Source organism: Gopherus evgoodei, chromosome 3 (genome assembly GCF_007399415.2).
Source record: "Gopherus evgoodei ecotype Sinaloan lineage chromosome 3, rGopEvg1_v1.p, whole genome shotgun sequence".
NCBI lineage: Eukaryota > Metazoa > Chordata > Testudines > Testudinidae > Gopherus > Gopherus evgoodei.
The window spans coordinates 39844700-39869569 of NC_044324.1; the positions used below are offsets into that span (position 1 = coordinate 39844700).

The 24870-nt window shown below is 43.0% G+C and overlaps 1 protein-coding gene across 3 annotated transcripts in view; it reads right to left on the reverse strand.

The window, feature by feature from the left end:
• The window catches only part of GRHL1 (grainyhead like transcription factor 1), a 72344-nt gene that overhangs the window by 40074 nt on the left and 7400 nt on the right, over positions 1 to 24870 (reverse strand). For all 3 annotated transcript variants that reach the window (XM_030555444.1, XM_030555443.1, XM_030555445.1), the window contains exons 3-8: positions 22095 to 22165; positions 20528 to 20912; positions 19641 to 19717; positions 18635 to 18791; positions 17994 to 18105; positions 16904 to 16998 (exon numbers count right to left, since the gene is read on the reverse strand). In XM_030555444.1, coding sequence (XP_030411304.1) covers positions 16904 to 16998; positions 17994 to 18105; positions 18635 to 18791; positions 19641 to 19717; positions 20528 to 20912; positions 22095 to 22165 — 897 coding nt within the window. The remainder of the gene's footprint in view (positions 1 to 16903; positions 16999 to 17993; positions 18106 to 18634; positions 18792 to 19640; positions 19718 to 20527; positions 20913 to 22094; positions 22166 to 24870) is intronic.

The following is a 24870-nucleotide window of genomic DNA, read 5'->3' on the forward strand; positions in this document are numbered from 1 at the left end:
GGGGTGGGAGTGGGGAAGAGGTTTATGTAAATTCTAATCTACCAACCATGCAAAGCATCCTCAGCAATGAAATCAGAAGTTTCTGTCTAGACATGTACTACATTGATGGACTTCAAAATACACATCCCCTTTATAATCCACTAGTTCTCTGTGAATTTGCAATTCATCTACCAGGTGACAAGGATCTTTGTTCCATTTGAAAACAGCCTTCATTTGATTAGGTCTGGCTTTAAAGGCTGAATCTATTTCTAGGACAGAAATCATCATTCAATCTTCTGCATTCTAGAAGAGGAAGAGAGAGGCCTAAACCCCAGTCTTTTCGCTCTACCCCTTTTAGATACACAGGAACCAGTCTAAACTTGTCCATATGAAGAAACTCCGCTTAATTCAACATGATGTGTCCAAACCTAGAGAGAAAGTTTCACCCTTTCCATGGCAATATGCTAGTTGTCTGATGCCAGACAGATTGCTTTAAAATCCAACCTGAATGGAGTATACAGCTGTGTTCTTGGGAACAGTTTTTCCAATGAAGCGTAAACTTGATTTCTTTCAGGCACTTTGTTTAGGACAGATTTGAATCAAGTTCTTAAAGAAAAAAGGGTGAGTGACTGACCCAGCTACATCCCCACCCCAACATTTTCAGAAGAAAAATGTAACCACAAAAGTCACGCAGCATCTTTAGCCTGTTCAGCAAGATTCCTCTTCAGCTGTCCAACCTATTTTTTTCTAAGGGCAGTTCCGCATTCTTGGCTATATTAAGATTTGCTTGTTACTTTTCAAAAAGATTTTCATTTTCATCCTATCATCCAGGATTCAGCTTTAAAAAGAGACGACACTTAAAACACACAGTATTGTCAGTCCCAAATGTTCAAAACCCCTGGGGCAGGCCCCCAAAAGTCAATAGCCTGGCTTAAAAAAAATGAGATTGTTACTGAAGACAGACATTTGGGGTTATTTTGCCTTCTTGGTTTGAGATTTTAGATTATACCCGAATCACATTTTTAAGCTTGTCTCTGCAACCAAGAGGTCCAGAAACTTACTTTTATTTTTACAGGAAAGCTGAAATTCCCTCCTAATCACACAGCTCCTGGAGCTGGGAAATTGAGGGGGGAAATACAAAATATTGCAGGAACTGTGAGAGAGTGTTGGAAATACTGCATATACAATTTGGTATCCAGGAAGATGCATGCGTTAACTTTTACTTTACACTTCTATAGTCCTTTCCATCAGAGACTCTCAAAAACATTACCAACAGTAATTAAGTTAGCTTCCCAATGCCCCTCTGAAGTCTGTAAGTAGGATTCCTATTTTACAGAGTGGAAAAGTAAAGCAACAAGATTAAAGCAACTTCTCCACGGTCACAGAGGAAGCCTGTGGCAGAGCAGAGCAGAGAATCCAGATCATGACTCTCAGGCTGTGCTTTAAACACAAGACCATCTCATATCTCAAGGAAACCTAGTGTACACCTACCTTGAAATCTACAAGAAACTAATTAATTTTAATAAGTGCAGAGATCTTTTAAAATCAATTAAGATAAATCAATCAGAATATCTGTGATGGGCCCTCAAGAAAGAGCAGCAGATGCAGCCAAAAACTTTTTCACACAGCTGCTTTTACTAACAAGACCTGCCTTTCAAACAAGCCAGGAAAAATGAAAAAAAGTATAATTAAAGCACAATCAAAGCATTGCAGAAGCTTCCTGGTCACTGAGTTGAAGGATGGCTTCTTAACCAAGTCCTGTGTGCCCAAATCCCTTCTCTTCAGTTTATCTTGGCACCACACACGATTCTCGCAATTTAATTTAGTTAGAAGCCTAAATAGCGGAGTTTTCAAACGAAGATAAATTATGTTCGCTGTATGCATAGTAATAAAAACCAGGAATTACCGAAAAGCAACGAACAAAATGGGTTTGGAGATATTTATGCTTCCAGATCAGAGCCCGATCCAGTGTGGCAATTAATTCCTATCCCAATATTCACTGTGGTTTTATTTTTTGAAATACTGCAGGCAAATCAAATCCTATTAATTTCTATTCACGCTACATTATTCTTGTACCCAGAAGAGTAAGACATGATCCAACAATTCAAAGACACATTAGGTACTCTTTTTATAGTCAGCATTCAGATAAAGTTCCAATTCTTTTCTAATATATCTGAAGGCAAAGTGCCTATAGTTTTTGATAGAAGGTTCTGCAGCCTTATTTGCATCTCTTCAGCTACATGCAAGTTTAAGCTTCCATAGATTCCAAGCCCAGAAAGGACCACTATGATCATCTAGTCTGACCTTCTGTACAACACAGGCCACAGAAATTCTCTATAATAATTCCCGAAGCGTATCTTTTAGGGGAAAAAAAAAATCCAGTCATTGATAAAGAATCCACCACAATCCTTAATAAGTTGTTCCAATGGCTAATTACTCTGGCTGTTAAAAATGTATGTCTTATCTCCAGTCTGAATGCATCTAGCTTTAACTTCCAGCCAATGGATCGTGTAATACTTTTCTCCAGTCACAACCCGGAGACCAACCGGACCTCCACCCTCACCACCCCAAACTCCTGCACTGCACGTTATCAAATATTTGCTCCTCATGGAGGTACTTGTATAGACTGTAATCAAACCACCCCTCAACTGTCTCTTTAAGTTACTGTACCAAAGTCTTCATTAGCTCCACATGCAGATGGCATGTTCACCAACTTACTGCGCACATGTAACATACTTCTTTCCCAAAGGAATTTCCTCAGATGTGAATGGTCTTCATTGAAGACTGGCTCCTTGGCAAGTATGAGGTTTTCAGTTTAGCAGTTCTGACTTATCAAGTTCAAAAATAAGTACTGGAACCATTTCCTTAAGGTAACGCTCTCTGATATGTCAGCCAATTTTAAGTTTACTTTAGAGCCAACAGACATCTGGAGATCATTTAAGCCCAGTGTGTATTTAATTAATGGAATCACATACACTGAACAGGAACTTGAAGTGTGCAAGGCACCACCAAATTTCCACTTCATAGAATATCAGGGTTGGAAGGGACTTCAGGAGATCATCTAGTCCAACCCCCTGCTCAAAGCACAACCAATCCCCAACTAAATAATCATCCCAGCCAGGGCTTCGTCAAGCCTGACCTTAAAAACCTCTAAGGAAGGAGATTCCACCAACTCCCTAGGTAACCCATTCCAGTGCTTCACCACCCTCCTAGTGAAAAAGTTTTTCCTAATATCCAACCTAAACCTCCCCCACTGCAACTTGAGACCATTTCTCCTTGTTCTGTCATCTGCTACCACTGACAACTGTCTAGATACATCGTCTTTGGAACCCCCTTTCAGGTAGTTGGAAGCAGCTATCAAATCCCCCCTCATTCTTCTCTTCTGCAGACTAAACAATCCCAGTTCCCTCAGCCTCTCCTCAGAAGTCATGTGCTCCAGCCCCCTAACTATTTTTGTTGCCCTCCCCTGGACTCTTTCCAAATTTTTCCACCTCCTCCTTCTAGTGTGGGGCCCAAAACTGGATACAGTATGGCAGATGAGGCCTCACCAATGTCGAATAGAGGGGAATGATCATGTCCCTCGATCTATTGGCAATGCCCCTACTTATACAGCCCAAAATGCCATTAGCCTTCTTGGCAACAAGGGCACACTGTTGACTCATATCCAGCTTCTCATCCACTGTAACCCCTTGGTCCTTTTCTGCAGAAATGCTGCCTAGCCACTCAGTCCCTAATCTGTAGCAGTGCATGGGATTCTTCCATTCACTTTGGGCTCTATTCACAGATGCTTAAAATACTTGGATAGGTCTCCCCCAAGCCTTGGCATGCAGAGGCTAAGCAGGTATCCCCCGGGTCTATGATACAGGACGCCCAACCCCTAGCAACTGATGTGTACAGTCAGTGGTTTATTGTGCTCTGAGCCCATTTAGCATAGTGAGGACTCTTGCAGCAGGGATGCTGTTTGGCACTGCAGCAGGGAGCACTGAGCGAGGGGAGGGGCAGCAGGTGCCACATGCTGCACCAGCCGGCACACAGGATCGCACACAGGCAACCAGTCCATTCCCTGGGCTCAGCTGTGCAGCACCATGGGATGCAGCCTGGCTGTCACTGGCTCACAGGACACTTTCTGCTCACTCAAGATGCTTTTAGTTTTTGGTTTGATTCAGTCTTTTTGCATCAATGCAGAGTATCTGGAATTCATGTGATAGAATTTATGCTATTTCTAGCTCATTAGCTAGAGGCAGGTTAAACCGTAACATGCACCTTCTTAAGGATTTCATTTGGATACTTAATTCTTCTTGACCCCCAATCCTAAAATGTTAGGGAATGTTTCTGTGTCCTCCTAAATAAGTATAACATTCCATCGGAGAGCTGACTGTGTATGTTCTACCTAGCATCTTGGGATCCTTTGGGCAGACAGTCACTATAACTAGGCTTGGAAGGATCAGATTTTTTTTGGTAAATGTTGGTTTTGCCATAAACATACAAACCATCCAAAAAATATTTCCATCAATAAATCAAAATGTACAGGGGAAAAGTAGCAAAAATGCTGTTGAGAACCTAGAGTCAAAATCCGGTGATTTAGACTTATGAATTGGGCTTGTTACAAATGGACTAGCAAATGAATAGTAAAAACATATATGCTTTGTTGATTTAAGGATATTTACCTTTATGTATTTTTGACATGTGATTTGACAATTAGTGTTTTAACAGCAAAGAATCCTGTGGCACCTTATAGACTAACAGACGTTTTGGAGCATGAGCTTTCGTGGGTGAATACCCACTTCCTCAGATGCATGTAATGGAAATATCCAGGGGCAGGTATATATATGTGTGCTAGCAAGCAAGCTAGAGATAACAAGGTCAATTCAATCAGGGAGGATGAGGCCCTGTTCTAGCAGTTGAGGTGTGAAAACCAAGAGAGGAGAAACTGGTTCTGTAATTGGCAAGCCATTCACAGTCTTTGTTCAATCCTGAGCTGATGGTGTCAAATTTGCAGATGAACTGAAGCTCAGCAGTTTCTCTTTGAAGTCTGGTCCTGAAGTTTTTTTGCTGCAGGATGGCCACCTTAAGGTCTGCTATAGTGTGGCCAGGGAGGTTGAAGTGCTCTCCTACAGGTTTTTGTATATTGCCATTCCTAATGTCTGATTTGTGTCCATTTATCCTTTTCCGTAGAGACTGTCCAGTTTGGCCGATGTACATAGCAGAGGGGCATTGCTGGCATATGATGGCGTATATTACACCTGCACATCCACAGGTGTAATATACGCCATCATATGCCAGCAATGCCCCTCTGCTATGTACATCGGCCAAACTGGACAGTCTCTACGGAAAAGGATAAATGGACACAAATCAGACATTAGGAATGGCAATATACAAAAACCTGTAGGACAGCACTTCAACCTCCCTGGCCACACTATAGCAGACCTTAAGGTGGCCATCCTGCAGCAAAAAAACTTCAGGACCAGACTTCAAAGAGAAACTGCTGAGCTTCAGTTCATCTGCAAATTTGACACCATCAGCTCAGGATTGAACAAAGACTGTGAATGGCTTGCCAATTACAGAACCAGTTTCTCCTCTCTTGGTTTTCACACCTCAACTGCTAGAACAGGGCCTCATCCTCCCTGATTGAATTGACCTTGTTATCTCTAGCTTGCTTGCTAGCACACATATATATACCAGCCCCTGGATATTTCCATTACATGCATCTGAGGAAGTGGGTATTCACCCACGAAAGCTCATGCTCCAAAACGTCTGTTAGTCTATAAGGTGCCACAGGATTCTTTGCTGCTTTTACAGATCCAGACTAACACGGCTACCCTCTGATACTTAGTGTTTTAACAGTTTATAAAATCTTAACTCTTGAATCTCAATGTCTGTCATTAAATAAATCTGACCCCCATAATTTCCTGCAACTGAACATTTAAAATTGATAAAAATCTAAAAAATGCTTAAAACAAACTTTGATATGTCAAAATTATATTTAAAAGAATTGAATTCTGACAATCCTGTCTATAACACAAGGCATGGCTGCCTCTGTTTGGATTGGTCCCCAGACCAAATACTGTTCACAGGAACACGTCTCAGCCTTTGCCAACTGCCTTTGAATAAAGAGACGCCCATCGGGTCTTAGCTTGCCTTAACTTAGCTTGCTTAGGAGGCCTCCACTTGTCTTGTCTGGAGACAGTGCACAAGTTTATATAGTCTCTTTGCTGGGTTACAGAAAGACTGTCAACACACTAAAACTATCCCTGCATAAGCACAAATGTATCTAGGAGGGCTACAGTACCTTTCTTGCCATGGTCTGGGGGATGCAAACTCCAGGGCAAGCCCCAGCCTGGGCCAAATTTAAAAGCGTACGGAAAGGGCATGCAGAAAAGAAGCTGTGGGAACCGCTCACCACTTCTTTCAAGTGGGAGCCGATAAAGCCAGCACATTTGTCCAGATTAAATAAAAGGGTTTGAGGATTATTCAGGTAAGGATAGTCAAGCCAATTTGTTATTCTGTCTGCACTGATTCACTCATAAGATTGCTACGTCTGTGATTGTGTAGTGAGAGCTGTCATATTCTACGGAGATGGAAGAGACAGATGTGCCTAGACTGACACCACTACAATTTAGGATATTCTGTCAGCATCCTGACACAAAAAGGTATTCTGGGCATGGGAAAGAGATTCTAACAGAGAGAGCTGCTGGTAGCTTTGCCTTCTGTTCATGGAGTCAACTCAGAGTCTTGCAAAAAGGGTTATATTACAACTTCTCTTGACGAATGGTTGACTAAGCAGCTTTGGGCCTGGATTCCACCCACGTCATTCATTGTCCACCCAAAGAAAAAAGCTACGTTAAAGGAGAGGGATTTTTAATTTAATATGGATGGCCCTATGCAAGTTGTTTTTCCATGACCACCTTCCGTAAGTATTGTGAAAACAAAGAGGGAAATCTCTAAAAGACAAACTGATAACTCTTGCTGGGAACATTTTCACCTCTAAAAAGACAGCATCAAAATTGGCTACATCTTGTTTGATCTTCATGAGCACTGTTCACAATATTCACTCTTTTATTTCCCACATGCTTCATGGTTTTTGCATCACAGGGAGGGGAAGCCAGGGGAGCAGACGTGGAGATAAAAAGTGGGCAATACATTCATCTGTGGGCTTCAACACCCAAAATATGGATTATTTGGTAGATGTGCAGCCCTATTGCATGTTCTTGGGATATAGAGTGGAGCCATAGCATCAGTCTATCCAGAATCCATGGTGGCAGGACTGGTGAAAATGGCAACAGGAAGAAAATCCTATGAAGGACATCCAGCAAGGGCATGAGAGAGAAATACACGCCAACTTCCAAAGCTGAAATCTTGCCATGGAATGAGCGCGTTAGTTCAAGTTTGACAATGATGGATGTAGGGTGGGAGGGGAGGGAACCTCCCGTTTTCTACAGCAAAAATAGATGATATTTCAAGACATTCAGTTAGCTCCTCTTCTAATGGAAGATCCAAAGGCTGTGGGTACCTGTTACCACTGGGCAGCAAAAGGTGGCAACTCCATGGAAAAAAGAAGCTTAGATCACCAAGTCCTGTGTTGTATTGCACAGGATCTGTTCTAATGCATCAGAACCTAAGTCAGAAATTTGCTTCCAGTGGTTTAGAATGAGAGAAACTTGGGTTTGCACTCTGGAATTCCAGGATGATTTATCTAAAAATCTGTTCCTCAGAAATGTGTACGTTTACTATGACTTCCTCTCCACACTTCATAAGCTGCACTCACTTTTGCCCCAGATTTTTTTTTTTAATTTTAAAAACAGCCATTGCTTTAACCTGACACTTTTCTTTTATTAGAAATGCAAATAGGCATTTGACTCACCATCCTCCCATTCACATTTCATGGTTTCATTCCCAACTAACCAAACCTGTACCTTCTTAATGAAGCCAAAGATGGCAACACCTTATTTTATTGAGGTATAGGATATATGAATGCCATTCCAATGAACCATCATTAGAGGGGTAACTCGATGGTTTGAGCATTGGCCTGCTAAACCCAGGGTTGCGAGTTCAATCCTTGAGGGGGCCATTTAGGGATCTAGGGCAAAATAATCTGTGAGGGACGGTACTTGGTCCTGCTAGTGAAGGCAGGGGGCTGGACTCTATGACCTTTCAGGGTCCCTTCCAGTTCTATGAGATGAGATAGGTATACATGCAATATACACAGAGAAAAAGTTAAAATTGTTCCTCTAGTGAACGTCAAACAAAAATTATGCTAGAACATATTAAAATAGTATCTCAGAACCACCCAGACAAAAATAAGTCTTGTTTTAAATCACAGTAAGTGATCCACCCTCTTCAGAAAAGTAAGTTCAGGGAAACAGACTCCTGCTTATTACAATACCATGGGCAGATTCCACTGTACAGAGAACACCCATGCTAGGCAGCCTCCTGTTTCAAGAGACCAGACCAAACTGTCTAAAAATGGTTTGGGTACGATTCTTCTCCACCTTTAGTATAGCAATTAAACAGCTGATTGTCATTTAAGATGTCACTGAAGTCAGGTTTCCCTGCAACTTTCCTTAGGCAGGAAAAAGTGAAAAAAATACCCAAACTATCTCCAATTTCAGGGATCACTGTAGTGCTGTAGTCATCATGAATAGGTCGGAGTATGAATAAGAGGCTGCTAGACAACTCTGACACCACATTCTACAGGCCATTACCCTCCAATCCCACTGAGGGTTACCAAAAGAAACTGCACCATCTGCTCAAGAAACTCCCTGAAGCAACACAGGAACAAATCTACACAGACACACCCCTAGAGCCCCAACCAGGGGTATTCTATCTGCTACCCAAGATCCATAAAACTTGGGAATCCTGGATGCACCATCATCTCAGGCATTGGCACCCTGACAGCAGGACTGTCTGGTTATGTGGACTCTCTCCTCAGGCCCTACACTACCAGCACTCCTAGCTATCTTCAAGACACGACTGACTTCCTGAGGAAACTACAATCCATCGGTGATCTTCCAGAAAACACCATCCTAGCCACCATGGATGTAGAAGCCCTCTACACCAGCATTCCACACAAAGATGGACTACAAGCCATCAGGAACAGTATCCTCGATAATGTCACGGCAAGCTTTGTGACTGTCCTCATCCACATACGTCACTGGTGGCTGAGCTTTGTGACTGTCCTCATCCACAACTATTTCACATTCGGGGATGATTTATACCTCCAAGACAGCGGCACTGTGTTGTTGGGTCTCTTTGTTTTTTTTATGGCTGACCTAGAACAACGCTTCCTCTGCTCTTGTCCCCTAACACCTCTACTCTGCCTGCGCTACACTGATGACATCATCTGGACTCATGAGAAGGAAGCCCTTGAGGAATTCCACCAAGATTTCAACAATTTCCACCCCACCATCAACCTCAGCCTGGACCACCCCACACAAGAGATTCACTTCCTGGACACTATAGTGCAAATAAGCGATAGTAACAACCACCACCCTATACCAGAAACCTACTGATCTCTATACTTACCTACATGCCTCCAGCTTCCATCCAGGCCACATCACACGATTCACTGTCTAAAGCCAAGCCCTAAGATACAACTGCATTTGTTCCAATCCCTCACACAGAGACAAAACACCTACAGGATCTCTATCAAGCGTTCTTAAAACTACAATACCCATCCAGGGAAGTGAAGAAACAGATTGACAAAAGCCAGAAGAATACCCAAAAGGCACCTACTACAGGACAGGCACAATAAAGAAAAGTAACAGAAAGCCACTAGCCATCACCTACAGCCCACAACTAAAACCTCTCCAGCGCATCAAAGATCTACAACACATCTTGAAGGATGATCCCCTACTCTCACAGACCTTAGGAGACAGGTCAGTCCTCATTTACAGACAGCCCCGCAACCTGAAGTAAATACTCACCAGCAACTACACACCACACAACAGAAACCAATCCCTCCAAGAAACCGCATTGCCAACTCTGTCCGCATATCTATTCAAGGGACACCATCATAGGACCTAACCACATCAGCCATGCTATCGGGGGCTCATTCACCTGCACATCTACCAATGTGATATATGCCATCATGTGCCTGCCATCATGTACCCCTCTGCCATGTATATTGGCCAAATCGGACTGTCTCTACACAAAAGAATAAATGGACACAAATCTGACATCAAGAGTCATAACATTCAAAAACCAGTAGGAGAACACTTCAATCTCACTGAACACTCAAATGTGTCAAGTGGCTATTCTTCAACAAAAATACTTCAAAAACAGACTTCAATGAGAAATTGCAGAACTGGAATTAATTTGCAAACTTGACACCATCAAATTAAGCCTGAATAAAAACTGGGAGTGGCTGGGTTATTACAAAAATTTTCCCCTCTGTTGATACTCACCCCTTCTTGTCAACAGCTACATCTACTCTAATTGATTTGGGCTTGTTAGCATTGACCCCTCGCCTCTCTCACACACATGGTAAGGCAACTCCCATCTTTTCATGTACTGTGTATTTATACCTGCCTACTGTATTTTCCACTCCATGCATCTGATGAAGTGGGTTATAGCCCACAAAAGCTTATGCCAAATAAATTTGTTAATCTCTAAGATGCCACAAGAACTCCTCACTGTTTTTACTCTCTGTAAAGGTTCTCTGGCAACAAATGCCAGAAGTGCTGCACATATTACTCCCTTCTATACCCTAACTTTAATGAACACAAGTGAGGGAATGTCTATGCTTCAACTAAACACCCAGGGTCAGGCTGGGTCAGCTGACTCTGGCTCACAGGGCTTGGACTATGAGACTGTAAAAGTGAGATGCAGACATTTGGCTTGTGCTGGAGCCCGGGCTCTGGGACCCTCCCCCATCCCTTCTAGGGTTCCAGGGTTGGGCTCCAGCCAGAGCCCAATTGTCTACATCTCAGTTTTACAGCCCCGCAATCCGAACGCTGCAAACCCACGTCAGCTGATACGGGCCAGCCATGGGTGTTCAACTGCAGTGCAGACATAACCTGACCTAAGGGACACCTACCTAGGAACTGCAGGAAGCTATGCTGTTGATTTAGAAGATGGGTCTCTAGCCAGCACAAAGTTGCATCAAGGCACTGTACTGCTAGATATGTCACTTGTACAGGATATAAAATCCCCCAGATAACATCACTTGTGTTCACTGAAGTATCCCATGGAATCAGATGAGTGTTAATATCTATATCCTTGTTAGGTTCCAAACTGGGTAAGTCCATTCTGTCTAGCCACATCTCCCCCACAGTCTGAGCTGAGCAGGCTTCCTTGCCCCAAACTACTGGCTAGTACTATTAAACTGCTATTGCTTTTCACTCCAGAAGCGGACATATTTCCACATGTGGGAAAGGATTCCTGGATATTGGCAGCCTTGTACAGTAGAACTTGTGGATGGTCTTAGATACCAGCATAGCAGGGACTCAAGCACAAATTTCAGCTGGAGCGCTGAGCTGAATCCTACAGAGCCAGCCAGCCTTGAGGAAGCTGACTGGCTGCATCAGCCAACTCTCACTGACTTGAAACCAGGCTATGCCCCCAAAATGTAAGGGTCAGGAAGTTCTGCAGACCTATTGTCACACCACTAGAGGTGGTGGGACAGTGGTGCTTATTGTGCCTGGAAAAATGGAGAGTGCTGGGGCCAGGCCATAAGATTTGTATATAGACACCATATTTCTGAGAGTGAGCGCAATCGTGATGATATTCACTGTTATTAAAGTAGTACCTAGAGGCTTCACCTGAAAACAGAGCCTGATTGTGCTAGGCACTGCATGTATACATAGAGTAAGAGACAGTTCCTAGCCCGAACAGCTTACAGTCTAAGTAGACAAGGCAGAGGAAAGGTAGGAGCAAGGAAGTGCTATTGTCCTTATTTACAGATAAGGAATGCAGGCAGAGAGAGTAAGTGACTTCTCCAAGGGGACATGCAGTCTGGGGCAGAACAAGGACCTGAACCCAGATCTGCCAAGTCCTAACCCATATGATCAATGGAAACAATCATGTACATTTGACACTCTCCCCAGCACTCTGCCTATTCACCCATCCTCCCCCTCCCCCGGGGCTCCAAACTTCTGAGCAGCATCAAGCAGCTGCCCTGGTTAAGCCATCAGCCATAAAATGAGTCCCCACACATCTCTCACTTCCTCTCACACACCTCCTCCCAAATTAAGTAATTTGGAAGTGCAGGTGGGGAAATATTTAGTCAAAGATCTTACATCTATCACAGTTCACACAACTGGCAGGGTCACCTTCAGCATTGCCCCACCCTTCAGTGTTTTCCACTCCCCCCATTTCAGTATTCTCTCCCCCCCTTCAGTTTCAATGCATTTTCCAGGATACCTTTCAATCTTCCTTCATTTCACCTCCCACCCTCCTCTCCCAAATCCCTACTCCCTTTGCTGACTCCAAGAATAAACTCCTTGTGGATGGATTCTCCCCTGCCCCTCAGACCAGGCTTCCTCCTACCCTTCTGGAGCACCCTCAGCTCTTCACCCCAAGGGAAGGCAGCGCCAGGGTCTCTGCCCTTATAGGGTTTAACACTGCTGCTCAGCCCAGTGAATACTCTGACCCACCTACTTCACTACCATTGTGTGGCTTTCCAGAGACTCCTGTGCTGTCTCAGAGTAGCCAGCAGGAGGCACTGGGGAGCTGCTGCAGGGATAGTAGTACAATACCACAGAACTGCTTCTCTACACTATTTGATTTTGGAGTTACAAGCTCCTCCCACACGTGTTTACATGAGTGCACAGACAGTGCACAAACTGTCAGCTACACTGTCACTACTTGCTCAGAGCAAATCTTGCCATCACTATACGCTGCATCAGGTCACTGATGCATCACAGTGCCAACGCACATGCAAAGCTCTGGGGTTGCTGCTGCACAGTTAGAAGGTATTCTCCCTGCAGAATACTGCAAAGAATCAGGCAGCACTCAATGCAATGCACACTGTCCCTTAAACACCTGTTTCCAGCTACTTCAGTTTCATGCAACAGGAATTTTCTGTTTGCTGCATTCCAGTTTATAAATCTTAAGGCTTTTCATGTTTAAAAGACAAAGAATATTTTTATGCCATAACAGTGCCATTATATTTTACCAAATCCATGCTGCATACAAACTCCATTAGAAAAATGTGAAAAGAAAAGTTGGCCATGGAAATATACAAAGCATCTCCCCAGCTGTGGATTGTTACTTCCAGGAACTCCACTTCAAGGATTTCTGCTGGGAAGAAAGGCTATGTACCCACAATGCACTGTATCACAGTTGCTGGAGGCAGCATCATGGGATGATATTTTACTTCATCCTTCTGAAAAACCACAACTATAAGCGTCAGTCCGGTGCTCAGGTTGCCAATCCCATAAATTACATCATACACATGAACAAAGATCTGAGCTTGCCAAGACAACTAGTATCAGGGGCACGCACAGGGGATGGGGAGGGGGAAGCAGCAACATGACCCCCCTCCCCCCAAATAATCATTGGGGGCACCGAAATCCTCCGGCCTTGGGGCTGTGGGAGGGAAGAGCAAGCTTCTGCCCGGGCCGGGGTGGGAGGCATAGAACATGCCCCCACACAAGGCAAAGTAAAAATTCTGCACATGCAGGTATGGATGCACAGCACCCACCACTGTTTGCAACTTTCTCTAGCACAGGCAAATCTCAAATTCAGCAACAGCCTAAGCCATTCTCACAGAAGACTAGAAACCAGAATGAGTGGGGGAGGGGAAAAAAAGCCACACAGTATCGCAGGACAAATCCTTTGGCTGTGGGCCTACCATTTCAGATAACAGAAGGGGCTGAGTAAGCACCCTCCCGATAATCAAGGCTCCACTGTACATCAGTCTGTTAAGCACTTTATCAATGTAATATCACTGTCATCATTAAAAATAAAGCATTGTACTTATTGCTTTGAAGGACTTCTGTAGCATGGGAAGCTCAACTCTTGCCTCATTCCCCACCCTCTCCATACACAGAGCCGCACAAGCTTTTTTTTTTTTTTTTTTTTGTGCACAAAAAGAAGTGAGGTAAATGAACCATGCAATAAAATTGTTGAAATTGGCTCAGTCTCCTCCTGATAAGATCAGAGTTGGGAAAGAGCTACAGCTCCATTGATGAGTAAGCTGATCAAGATTCACTGTCAAATGCATTCGCTCAAGGGAAGAAGGAAAAAAAAATAAAAATTAAAAAAACAAAAAAAAAACCCACCACCCAACAAGGTTTAAATAGGAGACGTAGCAACCCAGTGTGCTTGCTACAAAGGCAACCCTTTGTGGATCTGTCTCATGTAAAACCTTAGGGTATGTGGCAGCTGGGAGTGAGCCTTCCAGTCAGGGCAGACAGACTCAAGCTGGTACGCTGCAGATAGCTGCGTGGACGTTGCACAGGGTCTGAGTTTGGGGTGGCGAGCCCAAGACGCTGCTAGAGCCGCCATCTCCTCACTGCTATTTTTAGAGTGCTAGCTTGAGCCCTGTAGCGTGAGTGGCTCCCCAGGCTGGGAGCCTCACCCCTGGGTGCCCTATACAGATGTCAGTGCTTAGCAGTCTAGCTAACACCACACCCAGGCCCACCAGTTCCCTGCTTGCTTCAGTCTAAAAAACTTCCACTCAAAATATCAGTTTTATTCGGTTTTGTAAATTTCCAACAGTCAGGACTCATGCTCAAAGGCCTGATAGACCCCCAAATTAGTGTTGTCTAACCTACAGCTCAAGCTACTTGTGTGTGTGGATTCAATCCCAAACTGACAACCCTGGAAGCTGCCAGTCTCCATTTAGCCACAGAACAAGCAGCACAAGCATCCCCACACGGCACCCCTACCCCATTGCCACTCCTCCAGGTGCAGCTGAGGAGTGAGAAAAGGCACTTCACACTCTCCACATTCAATCCCTGGGCTAACTGCCAGTAAAGATGCCAATTATCTCAGTGGTAATTTTGATGTGAACACCATCCACTAGAGAAACAGGCCAAGACCACCTGTTTATTATTTCACACAGGACATCCCAGACCAATGGGACAGAAATGACTTTAGTGTCTACTACCCTGCACTGGACTTGAACCAGTGATTTAGAGGAGAATTGTTCCCCTCTGCCACCCAACCTTTCAAAGTTATTTCCAGACATTCAGGTCTCAATTCCACTTTCATAAAGCCGGGATGCACATCACTGTCCCAGCAAATACCGTCCCCTCTCCCTGGTCAAGCAAGCGTGCAGCAGATTTCACAGGATCTGTAATGAAGTTCACTTACGTCTCCAAGATCAACACTGTACCTTTAGTTCATATCCTTGTCTACTCTCCTGCTTGTGCATTTACCAGCCACAGCTGTCTCAAGAACTAAACTAGCCTTTTTATAACAGTGAAACAGACTGTCTCAATTTCCCAGTCTCTAAATAGTTCTTATCTACCTCTCTTGGTTGTTGAAGCTCAGTTAATTCATGTTTGTAAAGGACTTTGAGTTCCTTGGACGGATGGACTATTAATCTAATCTGTAGCAGTGAGAAAATATGTAGCTCTTTACTCTTGGATCCTGTACTGATGGCAGCTATTATTCTATCCAGTTTCCTGAAAGAGTCTATCTAGCACTTCCATGCCTCAAAACCTAGTCAAACCTTTCAGTATCTTTGCACGGGAAAGGCATCCTGCTGACCAATTCCAAGGTAAAACAGAAAACCATCCTTTGTGACATGAACAAAGCCAGGGCATTAGGTTCTAAGTTCAAGGAATTTTAAAGACTGGAATCTGATACCAGACTCTTGAATTGTCATCCAGTGCATCTCTGAGACTGACAGACTGTGCTGGGCACTGGCCTTGACTTCTACATGTGCTGCAAAGCACTGACATGTAGAGCTTCAGACAGACAATCCTGAAATGCTTTTCAGTGAGGAGTTCTGCCATTTTCCCATTAGTACTATTTCCAGGTGCAGCACTTTGGAGTCCTTCTGGATGACAGATGCTCTACACATTCTCAGTCATCTTCACTTTGTTGTTACTAACTTCAAACATGATGTGCCAGGTATGATCAGCTGGTCTCAAACAGGAAGGAAAACTCTCTAAACTGGAGACTAAGCCCTATACCTCCAGCATAGGGATGAGCCTTGGTGAATTACACAACTGACGAGCAAGAGTCAGTAAAATTACAGAAAACCCTCTAACCCCCCTACATCAGATCAACAGTGGTATAATCTGATCGAAACTGGACCCTTTTTTGCTGTCTTTAGATAGGTTTTCTAGAACTTTGAAGATGCACAATGCCTCTGCAAATTTACGTGGGTTATGGCATCAGACAGCAACAGCTGCAATTAACTAAACACACCAGCTGGGAAAGTTGCTGACACAGTACATCTACCTCCTAACACAGTGGCCCAAAACACTGGGTGAGGATCAGATGGTGGCTCAAATGAATTCACCTACAGGCCACTCAGGTTAAAATGGATCATTGCATGCTAGGATCTGTAGCCTCAGTGGAATATACCTCTGTATATAAATAAGGGCAGCTGCAATCTATTCTACTTAATGCAATTTAGGTGCAGTGGTCTAGGTTCCTGGCAAATTGCCAAACTGGCCCTTCTTTTGGAGCATACCAAAAAGTTACTGGCAATTATCACAGCACCACATATTGGTTCCCAGTTACACTAAATCATATCTCCAGCACCTCCGCAGCACTGTTTAGGAAAAAGTTTGGTGCCTCCATGTGTCAGTATTTGTCCAGCAGGACTGATTTCCCTGTTAGAAACTTAAAGTCACTGCAAAGCTTTTAATATTTGCTCACGTAAGCCCTCTTAGCCAGCCAGATTTTGCTTATTTCTTAATACAAGACTGTAAACAAACTCATTACATGCTAATCATCAGGTGTCACACACCCCTCTCTTTCCCCATATGCTGGAAGAGCAGGAAACGTAAGATGGGTCGCATACCTTTGCTTCGTCATTAATGTCCCAAGTGAAGGATATGGCATTGTACGCAAGCTCTTCAATGTTACTGATTGTATTGAAGCTCTCCTTATAGTCGGCTGTTGGGAGGGAGAGGAGAACATTTTAATCATACAAAGCAGACAAACTGAAAAGCAACTGCAGCTCTTTCACAGTACCCTAAGGGTTAAAGGCTCTGAAAGGATTTCAGAGGCAGATCCTTACTAAAGGTTGAAAGCAGTTTTTAAATAAAGAAGAAGAATTAAAACAAAAACTAAAGTGGGAAAGGCAGCGACACCAAGCATGGCATGTATCTGTGCCATACCCTATAGTTACATATGAAAAATGTCACATTGCATGACGAGCATACGCTCTCAGTAAAGCTCCTTCAATAATAAAGATTTACATGCACGTCAGCTTTAAGTGCCAAGTGCTTAATCCCTGCCTTTATTCACAGAAGGAAAGGGCTGGGAGCACAATCCAGCTTTCAACCAAGGAAATCTGGAAGCCAGCCAGTCACAGCCTTGTCTGTAGGCAAGTGGAAATTTGCAGTATTTTCTTTTTAACTGAACCGAGGACTCGCTGCAAGAGCAGCAGCAGGAAGGAGACTGAGGAGCGCTGAAGTATTTCAGCAGGGAGTTTGTCCCCGGACAAAAACACTGACTGTTTAGAAAGCTTGCAAAGCCCAGAGAGTGCTGTTTGACTATACTAGCCAAGATCTTTAAATGCAACTAGTGATTTGGGGGCACCTCCATTTTCGGATGCTCCAACTTAAGACATCTGAAAAGGGCGAGTCTTTCAGATGGAGTGGGGAGCACTTGGCATTTTCTGAAAATCTGGCATCTTCAAGGCATCTAACATTAGCACACGCACCCCCCCACCCCCTCCCCCACACACAAATTGAGGCTGCCAAAATACCTAGTCCCCTCTGAAAATACCTTGGCCAAGAACATCCCTTTGATTTTGCTACAAAGCTAAGGACAGTGCTCAGCCTGGTCTGAAGGTTCCCTTTAAAAATGAAGTACCAATAGAAGGTCAAACCCTGCCAAGGAAGTCAGGCTTGGCGTTTGATACCAGTAATTAGAGCATTTCTTACCAATGTCAATGCATCTTTGTTTGGCTGTATGCTGCCTTGAGTGCCAGTACTTCCAGTGCCTGATCTGATCTTCTCTTGTTTTGTCTTCGGCAAACGCGACCAAGATGACGCTCTTTGTGAAGAGGAAGGGGGTAGGGAGAGAGAAAAAAAAACAAAACTTAAAAAGCCACAGAGAAAATTTGTTTTGGAAGCTTTTACTTGGTATCAGGTTTTCTGCATTTGGTGTGCAAAACTTAGGAAAAGCCAAGTTACACCTGGCAAAGCAGAATCCTCTTTAGAATGGGAGCAAACATGCTAATGTTCTTCAGGGCCATAAAAGAACAAGGCAGTCAGAAGTCGCCCACATAAAGAGAGTTGGATGCTCTCTTTCCAGGTGTCTATGTCACATAGACCCATCACCACTACTGACTTGCTTGTTTGGCAGACTCAGACACACCAGTGACTGAATAGGCCTGGAGACCAATTTAACCTCTTCTGCTCTTCACTGGCATGGCAGAAAGGGAAAGCTGGGCCTGCTTCTGAGGGCTTCAGTCTAGATTGTTGTGTGTCTACAGGACTTCAAGGCAGTCAGCCCAGCACCTCCAATAAGCAATAAATACCCACAACACTTCTCTCAAGAATCTGTAAGAACTGCCACTCACTCTGACTTTGCTGATTGGGTGGTGGACTCCTTCACTGCTGCTGACTTCTTTAAGGGTGATCGGATAAAACTGACCCTTGTTTAGGTAGGTCATTGTGCTGTCCCCTGGCTTCTGACGAAGTGACTTGGAAGCTTCTAAGGTGTATTCAAAGTTATTCCTAGGAGACAAAAAGGACATTGATAGCTTCCTGGCAAACTCTTTAGCAAAGTGTTTTACATTTAATTTGGAGAAGTTTCAGACTTATTAGTTGAGACACTAAACCCTCAATAGGGAAGAGAGGGGGAAGCGAGACTAGCTCTTTGTTGATAATCAATCCTCTTCATGAGAAAACATTTAGAAAAGCTCTTTGCAGAGAAAATCAACATGTAGGATTGGATGCTGCCTATTCAGGCTTACTGCAACATGTTTCATTTATGTAACAGAAGAGTTTCTATCAATGACCAAAATGCTGTTAAGAGTCGTTCAAAGGCTGCTAGGTCCCTTCCTCCCCCCACCAATGTTTCATTCTCAATTAAAAACAAACCAACCCCACATCACCCATTCCCCATCGTAGGTCTCTATACACAAAATCCATACACAGCAAACCTCCAATGCCTGCTGTAGATTCTCAATGTGGAGAGAGCAGACAAGCATCTCTGGGCATCTATCAGGGTGCGGCAATTGGGAGCCAGCTGCAGGAGAGTTCTGCAGTAATTATTATTCTCTTAAATGACTAGATGATCACACCCTACCAAGTTGGTTAGAAAATCAACACGACTCAGACAGCAGTACAGTGCCATTATCAACCCAACAAAGATAGTTTTCCTAAATATTGCAGGCATGACTTTCCAGGTTGTTAAACACTCAGCACCAGCTAAAACCAGGTGTGCTCAGCACCTCTGAGAATCCTGCCTAAAGAAAGGCAACCCATAAGAGAATTCATAAGTAAGCTGCACCCATTAGTCATGAACAAACTGGCTATAAGAGATCAGGCGGCTGCAAGACAACAAAAAGCTTGAAGTATTACCCAGCAATGCTGTCAAAAACATAGTCCTCTGAACTCATGCTAGCCATCCGCAGATTTAGTTCAGCAGGAAAGAAAACCTGAAAATACAGATAATTAATTCAGCAACAACAGAAAAAATTCAACAGCTGCCAGGTTACAATCCTGTTTCAGCTGGCTTGAATATCTGATAACTAGGAATTGTGGCTAGCATATAGAGTATGCTGTTTATGGGCCCCAGTCAAATAATGCTTTATATGCCGATTAAGCACAAGATTTAGCAAGCCCATTCTGGGCCAGCTTTTAAAAATCAAGCCTTCCTGAAGCTTGCTAGCTATTGCATGTTATGGACATCCCTTTAAGTTCTAAGTTCATATTAGTGAAGTGATGGTGAACCCTGTAGATTTCAAAAGATGCAATAGAACAAAAAACAAAACAAAAAAAGTCTGATTTTTGTATGAGCTCAGCTCCCATTCAGGCACCTAAATAAACCGGCCAGATTGTCACAAGCATCCAGCAGCTCCCCATTGAGGACAATGGACACTGAGCACTTGTGAAAAATCTGACCAGTTTATTTAGGTGCTTAAAGGGGAGCTTCAGGCGCAGAGCTCTTGTAAACTTGGCCCACTATTTATTTCACTGTTGCTGCTGACAGATTATTTCCACAAGCTATTTAGCCAAAGCTTCCGTCATTTGTAAGATTAGCCATTTGCTTTTGATAATGATTTTTTGTTTTATAGTTTTAATTTACTAAATTATACCTATGGACCTTTCTGGGAAAGTCTTCTATTTCTAATCCACCGGACTGAGATTTCAGGTTTATGTAACTATTAGAGGTGCAACGTGATACCCATACACTGATTTGGTTGCGCAAACACACACACGCAGAACATAGTGAGTGATCTCTGTACCTCTTGCACTCCTTCTTTGAAGGTCTCTGAGAAGGTGGAGTCCGGCGTGCGCCTCTGGGAGTTCTGAGGCTGAGCACTGGAACTAAACTGATCAGGGTTGAGATTCCTGTCAAAAACCACCACTCGTTCAGGGGGCTCAGGGTGGTAGACAGTGGGAGGGATACCCACAGTGAAGCCATGCGGCTGTGTTTCTGTTTTAATTGAATGCGTGGGCATTGTTGCAATGGAAACAGTAACAGTGGTGTCAGGGGTTGTCAGATGGCCTCTCTTGTCCATGGCCATTTGGGTAGCATGCGGAAGAACAATATTGAAAGGCACATTTTTCAGAACCTGCACTCTGTTTTCTCCAGTAGAGATGAGCGATTGTTCTGTTGGGATGCTGTTTCTTTAAGAGAAAAAAAGGGTTCAAAACAAAACATTAAATGGCAGAACCAGAAATATTTATTGGGCTTTTGGCTAAGGAGAAACAGAATACCAGCTCCCTGTATTGGTGATGATTAACTATATCTAGGGGTAAGGCTTCTAGAACTTATAAAAATCTTATCCATTTCTGACTCCTAGAATACTATATTTGACCTTAAAGCAGTAACAGCCCATAAACTGAGTCACCCAAAACACAATACACTAAGGGCCCCACTGACAGGGTATCAAGCACTGAGGGACTCACTTGATTGGCTTATATATAAGTTTACCTGCTATACCACCACACTGGCTTCTGTCTTCCTCAGCCTACTGAATCAGCTTGTTATCAGAGCTGGAACAATTTAAACTTGTCTTGGTCAGCTCTCTCTTCAGGTTAGTGTTGTAGGAAGAGGGCAGTAAGGAGTGTGACTTAAGGTTAATTTATATTCATGTTTTAAAATTCCATAGTTTGTTGGTGGGTTCCGCCCCCACCCCGAATAAAAGAAAAAACTGCAAAAATTTATCCAAGTGAAATTAATGCATCAGAACCACAGATTAACAAACCATAAATACATTGCAATGTTTTATGGCACCCCATTCAAATTAATCCTGACTACATATTCCAGATACATCCAGTCCTGTAGCACCTAGTAACTGATGGGGTTTATGTAAAGACCTGATCTTGGGTAGTTGGAAGATCAGGACCTGCCCATTAAGACTCAATCATGAGCCACCTTGTGTAAACCCTGGGGAGTAAATGCTTATCAGCCACCTCCTTATGCCCCTGAAAGGGATATTGTCACATGGGGGAAGAGAGCATTTCCACTGCTTTGCTATTCCCTCTCTTGCACAGGGGGTGGTGAGTGGGCAGGGATGAGAAGTGGATGGAGCCTTGACTTTCTGAATTAAAATTCAAACCCTAGTTGGTCCTAGAGCACCTCAAGTACCTGCTGACCCTGACTCCGAAGCCTATGGTAACTCCACCATCTAACCCTTGGGTTGTTACAAGAGTTGCTGTGCCTTGATGGTGCAGAAGAAAGGATTGCAATCTCCATTACAAATGCAGGAGAGCTGTTGCAGCTATGGTAGCAAACTTCATTTAAGCAGCCTTAGCAACATATCAGGATGTCAGTTAAAGCAAAAGTGCAACAATAGAATCCAGTACCTTTTGCCATGATCTTGGTCAGGGTGATCTACATCTGGTTTAGCTGTTGAAGTCCTTCTTTCTCTGGGAACCTGGAGGTATAAGTCATGTGCGAGTTTAACTGTTCTTATCCAAACAAGGTTGGCCCATTCTTTTTTCCCCACAGTTTGGAAAGCTAAGTATCACTCTGTTATGCATCAATTATTTAAAGTACAGTTAACACCTGTAAAGTTCTTTACAATGCCAAAACATATCATCACCACTGTTGTTTTGGGAAGTCAAGTCTATCCCATATGCTGCTAAAAGAATCCCAAATTAATACAATGGAGTGCTACTTTGGAATTTAGATTCCTGCATAGAAAAAACAAGACAAACTGCTTAAACCTTAGGACAGGGACAAGTTTCCAACCTGGCTGGAAAGATCACCATCTCTTATCAAGTATCAGCAACTGGAATAATGGAATTGGAGGGAAAATAAAGAGTTGTCACTAGTAGCTCTGATAAAGAAAACTAACAGGCTTCAGTTTGTCTGGTGACTTTATTACTTAGGAAAGATCAGCTCAACAGCTCTGGAGAGCGACATCCTCGGTCTACCCACAGAGGCTGTCTAGACCAGTTTCTCATTGCCCATTCACACCTTTGCCTCTGTAGACACTTTTGGTCAGATATTTTTTGAGACTAGTCCTGGACTTTCCCTGGGAACTAGAATGAGACCACTAAGTTTAATAATGACAATACCTGGCCTTTATAGAGTCTTTTATATTCACAAAGCAGTATGCAAACAGTAGCTAATTATCACTGTGCCCCTGTAAGGTAGATGATATCCTCATTCTATACATGGGAAAGCAGAGAGAGAGGCTGATGGCCTGCTCTTCAGTGGATCTGAGCTCTCACAAACACTCACTGACTTCAATTGGAGTTAACACATTGGAAAATTAGGCTCTGAACAATTTGTTCAAGGCCATAGAACAAATCAACAGCAGAACTTGGATGAGTTCCTAACATCCCAGTCCCATATCCTGTTCAGTCACACTTTATATTAAAGATATATTGATAAGTTATGAAGGATTAAACATGATTAATAGAAACCTTCTGCTGATGTGCTTACAGCTAACTATAAACCATGGTTATAAGCAACCTATTGACCTTTAGGACTCTAAAAATGTATTTAAAATATTTATTACTCATATATTAACCCTTTATGTTAAGGGTATATTTATAAATAGTTTATAAAGGGTGATTTTCTATTGACTAGACTATGATGCTTCTGATGTAAGTCACTGACCAGCTCTCAGTAATGGCTTTTGTCATCTATTGACTTGGGCTAGATATGAACCAGTAACCTGGACAAAGAAAAATGCTCCATATTCTACAATTACTCATCATCTGAGCTATCTAGTTCTCCACTTTACACCAACAACATTTTACTTTTTAAAGATGAAGGCTACTTACAGTCCTAACCGCAAAACCCCAGCCAGTATTTTATAAAGCTGTGGGGGAGATATGATGTACAATAGAAGATCACCAGTATCCTGACTTTAGGGATTAAACCGAGAACAGGATATTTGCATTCAGTCTCAGACTTTAAAGGTCAGAAGGGACCATCATGATCATCTAGTCTGACCTCCTGCACATTGCAGGCCACAGAACCTCACCCACACACACTGGTAATAGACATGCCATGGGGTAGTGTAAGGATACTCACTTTATACTATGGTAACACCCTGTTAAAGGGAGATCAGATTATACAAGAATATAGTAATCTGTAAACAAAAGATCACTTTTGTAATTATTTTGTCTCTGAAGTTACACGGCAAGGATTTGTAAGCTTGTTAAAACTTCCTAAATATATTGTTAAAAAATATAAATGCAGATCTCTTACTTATTTGGCCATTAAATTTTACTTATCTTGAGGTTCCAGGCTACTCTGATAAAACACAAAAGCTACAAGACACTGATAGCACACACCATTTAAACAAACAAGAACTAATACATTCATACATTAGAAGGAATTAACTCCAGACCTTCCAGCACTGAAACATGCTGCATAAGCATGATCAGATACCGCACCTTTACCTGACAAATACAAACTATTTAAATTATATTGGAAACGCCTAATTTTTTGTAATAGTAATTATAGGCTGATGACAGAAAACCCTAGTAGAAACAGTACTTTTCTAAATAGCTTCCAATTAAAACCTTTAAAATCCAGTGGCTTTTAAGTAGCATAGAGAATGTAAGAGAGCATCGGAAGAATGTAGGTCAAGATTTTCTGGAGTGACTAGGGATTCTGGAAACTTCCATTTTTGGGTGCCTAATTTAAGACATATTAAAGGGGCCCAATTTTCAGAGGGCATGTGCTCAGCACTTACTGAAAATGAATCCCTTTCAAGGTGTCTCAAGTTGGGCACCCAAAAATGACTACTAACTTTTGAAACTGTTGATGTAAGGCTTTCCAAGCCACACTGTCAGAGTTAGTATTAGAGGAGTAGCCCTGTGCCTGCATATTTATACCTGTCTCTGGAAATTTCCACCACATGGGTCTGACAAAGTGGGTATTCACCCACGAAAGCTCTTGCTCCAATATGTCTGTTAGTCTATAAGGTGCCACAGGACTCTGTCGCTTTTGTCAGAGTTAGGCTAGTCTTGGCTCAGAGGAAAACAAATTACAAATTTTCTACAAAAACCTTTACAGGTGGCAGCCCCACCAGGCTTTAATTTTCTGCTCCAGACCTTGGAAGCTCCCACCTTCTCCTTTAACTTAGTCTCAGAAAATGACAGATGAATCCTTCCAATA